General features: G+C 34.1%; 1 protein-coding gene across 1 annotated transcript; it reads left to right on the top strand.

Annotated features, from left to right (window-relative positions):
* Nucleotides 1-2,155: 2,155 nt before the first annotated feature.
* Nucleotides 2,156-6,009, top strand: LOC125865373 (uncharacterized). The gene is made up of 5 exons (XM_049545566.1): nt 2,156-2,198; nt 3,136-3,456; nt 3,802-4,136; nt 4,281-4,989; nt 5,087-6,009. Exons 1-5 carry the CDS (start codon nt 2,156-2,158, stop codon nt 6,007-6,009), a joined length of 2,331 nt encoding a protein of 776 aa, XP_049401523.1.
* The last annotated feature ends 9 nt before the right edge of the window (nt 6,010-6,018 follow it).

Genomic DNA, 6,018 nt, shown 5'->3' with positions numbered 1-6,018 from the left:
TACGCGATCTCCACTCCTTCCTATCTAGAGTCATGTCCTCGGTAATGTGAAGCATAGCCAAGTCTTGTCTAATCACCTCTTCCCAATACTTCTTGGGCCTACCTCTACCCCTCCGCGTACCCTCTACCACCATTACCTCGCACCTCCTCACTGGGGCGTCTGCGCTCCGTCTCTTCACATGTCCAAACCATCTCAGTCTCGCTTCCCTCAGCTTGTCCACCACAGAGGCCACTCCCACCTTCTCCCGGATAACCTCATTCCTAATCTTGTCGCTCCTAATATACTTTAGATAATATTTGATATTTATTTTTGAATTTGATTAATTACTAATAAAAAAAGACTTATCTTGAAAAATTATTTTCAAAATTTTAACATGATTTATGATAAATAGTAAAAAGATAGTTATCATTTTTCTTTTTGGTTTAAATAGGAGATATTATATCAAAATATTATGCATCAATATAAATAGAGGCGGTTGCATTACTGGTAGCGCAAGAATGATCTGGCCACCTAATGGGGTTACAATCCAAATTACATTGAGGCTTATCAGGCAGCAGAAGAAGCGTTCCTACTTTTTCTGCTTCTAGTATCTTCTAAACAACAAAGGTGGAACTTTTCATTCCTCCAAAAGCTGGTCCAATTTCATGTTCTGGCATTCTTTGGTTCACAGGTCCGCCACTTTATTTTTTCCTCGAGGCTCATGCCTGATTGGGGGTTTTCCAATTCTATGAATCAAATCCATGCATTCATTTAAAATGTTTGTATGAGTATTTCTTTCGTTTTTGAAGAAAATTAATTACCTCGAGTGAGTCAGTTGTTATTTTCAAGTGTTGAACATGCAATTTTTCAGCTAAAAGAAGTTCGTATAGTAGAAATGATAGTTCAGCACTTGTTGACGAATTTATATTAAATTTTGCACTATAACCATCTACCCAAATCCCAGTTGTATCACGCAAAACACCCCTGTTCCCTCTATTTTTATGTTGTGGTTAAAGGACCCATATATCGCTAGGCGCTATCAATGATTTATCTACACCTAATTAGGCATATATGCATATCATATCTACTAATTAAAACTTTACTTTCAAATAATTATTTATTATACCACCGTTTAATAAATTTGGAGTAAAATAATTGAGATCAATTACTTATAAAAATTCCTAAAATAGAGTTCTTAATTATCTACTCACTTAATTCTCTTCATAATTTATGTCTTCACTCCTAATCAATCATCTCTCTTCTAAATTTCCCAGGGTCACTAACATTCGATGGTCATATCTATCAAAAAGATATTAGGACTTGATTTTGGGTTAATCCCTCTACTAATAATCACAATTATGATTAATTCATAAATATTCAAAAATTCAGTCATAATAGCCAACACAATTGACTAAAATTAGATTATTTTTTTTGGTTCGATATCAGATACATAGAATGAACAAATCAAATACACCTAATCACTAAGTATACATCAGATACATTGAAGAAACATCATCAAATACATAAAAAAAAAAAATTAATTTAAATACACATAATGAACATATCAGATACACAAAAAATCAATTTTTTAAATACTTTTAGGAGTTGCAGATACTGTAAAGATGTTATACGCAGGGGCGAATTTAAGGGTAAAAAATGGGTCACTCGAACCCGTGGTCATCCCACAAAACTCGATATATTATTTGTATAATTTTTAAAATATAGTAAATATTAAATAAAGGAACCCATGATCACAAATGATTGGATGGCTCATTGGTTCAAGGGTTGGTTTTTGATTGTGAGGTTGAGGGTTCGATTCCTAGAGAGGACCTCTTTTTAAAATCAATTAAAAAGCACCATTGTTTGTTATTTTTTTGAAAAAAAAAAATCATTTTCTTCTTATAAAGTGTACTTTTTAAATTTCTTGAGATGCGAAATTGCATATATATATTTTTTTATAAATGGTTTCTTTTAATAATTCTTTTTCAATCAGTAATTCATATAAAAATGCATTTAATTTTTCTTGTGACATAATACTCGAGATTTATCAAACTTCTAATAATTTTTTCCTTTAATATTATTTTTTCCCGAAAATCGTATTTAATAGTTTTCTTATGAAAAACCTATAATCTATTATTGCTATATTAAATGAGGCCCTCAAATTTGTGAGCCTAAAATGGTTGCCCTTTTCTTAAAGGGCAGAGTCACCCCTGACAATGGTGCACCCGTCTTTTTGAAATCTTGAATTCACCTCTGGTTATACGGATGATTTTCTCCTTAATTTATGTATTTCAGTTACATTCCTTATTAAGGTACACTTAATTATACGTATTTGATTAGCATGTATTCAAGATACATGTATCTAGACGCGTCAGATATATGTATTCGAAGTGCAAAATATGATAGGTTTGGTAATATTACAAACTCATGAGAAAGAAGATAATTAATTAGCTCCTAAATTAGTGAAATTTGTATTGTTTACCTTATTCAAACCTTTTTGAATATATTATTTTGATCCTAAATTGTCCAACATAAATGAAGTGGGCCTAAAAGTTAATTCTAGTATAATCAGGCAAGTTTAGGTAAATCATTGATTCGGTTGACATTATTACTGATTCAATAGTTGATTTCATCTTTTCTATACTTGTCATATATCTCGTTAAATAATCTTTGGTTCTTATATATTTTCAAATTTTTACCAATACAACAAATGACATCTTTTTAAAGCGCATCCATTGAAATCATAAGGGACATCAACAATAAAACAAGCTTTAAAATGTAATTGTCAAGTTGAATATGACAAAAATTTATGATAACGTTTCATGATGGTGTTGAGAAATTTCTGTTTTTTCGAAATTGTTATTGATTTGGTGTAAACTTGGCATCTTATAATTGAAGTTCTGCCCACCACAAGTGTAATGTTCCTTTAATATAATTTTTATTAAAATAACAGTTATTTTAGAACGAGTAAAATTTATGTTAAATCATAAATGTATTTCTTGCACACCAATGTATTTATGCAGGAATGGCAATATAACCAAATCCTAAATAACTAACAATTCTAATTAACAACCACATCACCCCTAGTCCCTAGATATCAAATGAAAGGAGTAAATACATTCTCAATTTCATTTTTTTTTTNAAATGCTTCTTTAGATCAACGGGTGTATAACAAACCTTCAGTAGATCAAGTTGCGGCAATTTGGGTAGACGGAAACAATCCAAATATCTCATTTGAAAGAGATATTGTAGTACACGAACATTCCGGGAACAAACATCGAGTAAAACATTATTATGGCTGTTATGATCCTCTACAGTATCCATTGATTCTACCAAATGGTGAAGGAGGTTGGCATCAAGGAATAGTGAAATCTCACAATCTAAATATCACCATTCCTACATATACAACAACAGCTGCCAACATATGCCCTCGATCATATGCCAGTGCAACAGAGGTTTTGAACAATGAAGAACAAGGTTAGCACATTTACATTCTGCCATCAATCAAGTAATTCACCCCCACACATAGTATAATAAGGAACTCAATTAATTTTCCGACTAATAGCTTCATATGGAGAACATATCTAAGGCAACAAAAATCAAACAACAACAATATATGTAATTGCTTAAAAAACATGTTCCAAAGGTGCAGTAATTAAATTCAATGAATGTGGTAAACTAACACAACTACATACAAAGAAATATATTCTACTATAATATACTTGTGAACGTGATGTGGTAATAATATAATATTCAAAGAAGGCCACACATACCTCATGATGAACTGCACTCAAAACTAAACTTATTTAAATTTATTTGTAGGTGTACGACGCGAAACAAGAGGTTCTGTTTCATGCAGAGAGTACTACTGCTATAAACTACAAGTACGAACGAATGACAAAACAATTTTGTTGCTATCTGGTAGATTGTTACAACAATTTGTAGTGGACATGTACATAAAATTGGAAACCACGCGACTTGAATATTACAGATTCGAACAATCAAATTACAGAAGAGAGATATTACAAGGTATCATTGATAGTGTTACGGCAGGCGAATGCAGAGGAGAGAAGGTCGGGCAAAGGGTCTTACTACCAGGGTCATTCATTGGAGGCCCGAGGGATATGCGACGACGATATATGGATGCTATGGCACTGGTACAAGAGTATGGAAGACCAGATCTATTTATCACCATGACGTGTAACCCTGAATGGACAGAGATTCAAGAATAACTATGTGCGGGCCAAGTCGCTCAAGATCGTCCAGATTTGGTGACCAGAGTGTTTAGGGCAAAATTGCAGGACCTGAAAGACCAATTATTTAAAAAGGAAATTTTTGGCCCGACAGCAGCACATGTTTTTGTAGTTGAATTTCAGAAGAGAGGCCTACCACATATACACCTACTACTAATTTTAAAACAAGGTCATAAAATAACATCAGCAGATCAGTATGATCGATATATTTCGGCTGAGTTACCTGCTAAGGATAAGCAGCCAGAATTACATGAATTGGTTATTAAGCATATGATTCATGGTCCTTGTGGTATAAAACGACAATCAAGTCCATGTATGAAGGACGGACAGTGTAAGTTTCACTACCCCCGAGCATTCAACAACAAAACAATACAAGGGAGGGATGGATATCCTATTTACCGAAGAAAAAATGATGGGAGGACAAGTGAGGTTCGAGGAATGAAGATGAATAATCAGTGGGTTGTCCCTTATAATCCATATTTATTGAAGAGATATAATTGCCACATTAATGTAGAGGTTTGCTCAGGTGTTAAAGCAATAAAGTACCTGTACAAGTATATATATAAAGGACATGATAAGTGTGCAGTTTACATTGAGTCAGACGAAGGTGAAAAATTCATAGATGAAATTCGAAGCTTTCAAGATGCACGTTGGGTGTCACCACCTGAAGCAATGTGGAGGATTTACGAGTTTACCCTAAGCGAAATGCAACCAGTTGTTATAAACCTACAACTACATCTACCCGGTAAACAAGCAGGTATCCTAAAACATATTCTCAGATAGTATAAATACAAGTCACAGTTCTCCAATCAAAGCGAATAATATTAATAATAAGCTTCTGTTTTAAAATGTAGTCTACTATTGGAAGAAGCAAAATCTTCAAAATATTGCAGGCTCCCAGTTTGTACAACAAACTATGCTTACTGAGTATTTCAGGATGTGCTTGAATGACACTAACGCTCGCAATTATCTATATAGAGAATTCCCCAAGCATTATGTTTGGAATTCCCAATCTAAAGTTTGGACTAAAAGAAAATCACGCTCCGTGATCGGCAGAATAAATGTTGGTAAGTATTACACTTTGATATGTGGCATTTATGAGTTGAACAATAAACTAACGAGGATGATCGAAATCACAGCTAATCCTAGAGAAGGAGAAAGGTATTACGAGAGATTATTATTGAATCATGTTCGAGGTCCGACATCATTTGAAGACTTACTCACTGTTAATGGAATACATTGTCATACTTTCAAAGAAGCTGCCAAGGAAAGAGGTTTATTAGAATCAGATGATAGCATTTCAGAATGCTTACGCGAGGCTGTAATCTTTAAGATGCCTGTAGCTCTTCGAATGTTGTTTGCGACAATTTTAGTTCATTGCAACCCAACAGATGTAAGAAGACTATGGGACACATATTATAACGATATGTCAGACGACTTTCAGAGGACCCATGCCAAATCAGCCGAGGCCAAACTCCAAAGTACGTTGAAAAGTGTAAATTCATACTTGGAGAGTATGGGTCAAAGTGTTGCAAAATTTGATATGCCACAAATCCAACAAGAATTACATCAAGGTGACACATATGAATGCCGAGAAATAGTCGAAGAAAGGTCTGTGAAGGTGCCAACTGAAGATATGGAGGCACAATCAAAGTTGAATGAACAACAAACGCAAGCATTCAAGACTATCTTGCAAAGGACCGACTCTGGAACACCAGGATTATTCTTTGTAGATGGACCGGGTGGAACTGGAAAAACATATCTATATCGGGCATAGCTGGCACAT

The sequence above is a fragment of the Solanum stenotomum genome, chromosome 5 (assembly GCF_019186545.1).
Source record: "Solanum stenotomum isolate F172 chromosome 5, ASM1918654v1, whole genome shotgun sequence".
NCBI lineage: Eukaryota > Viridiplantae > Streptophyta > Magnoliopsida > Solanales > Solanaceae > Solanum > Solanum stenotomum.
Note: the sequence above shows the minus strand (reverse complement) of the source record. Positions and strands in the feature narration are given on the sequence as shown.

What these genes read in the sequence shown, in the direction of transcription:
- LOC125865373 (XM_049545566.1), top strand. Translation starts at nt 2,156, where the DNA reads ATGGTTGCCCTTTTCTTAAAGGGCAGAGTCACCCCTGACAATG. An exon ending in TTTGAACAATGAAGAACAAG is followed by an intron (nt 3,457 to 3,801) that starts GTTAGCACATTT and finishes ATTTATTTGTAG; the next exon opens with GTGTACGACGCGAAACAAGA. An exon ending in ATATGGATGCTATGGCACTG is followed by an intron (nt 4,137 to 4,280) that starts GTACAAGAGTAT and finishes GCAAAATTGCAG; the next exon opens with GACCTGAAAGACCAATTATT.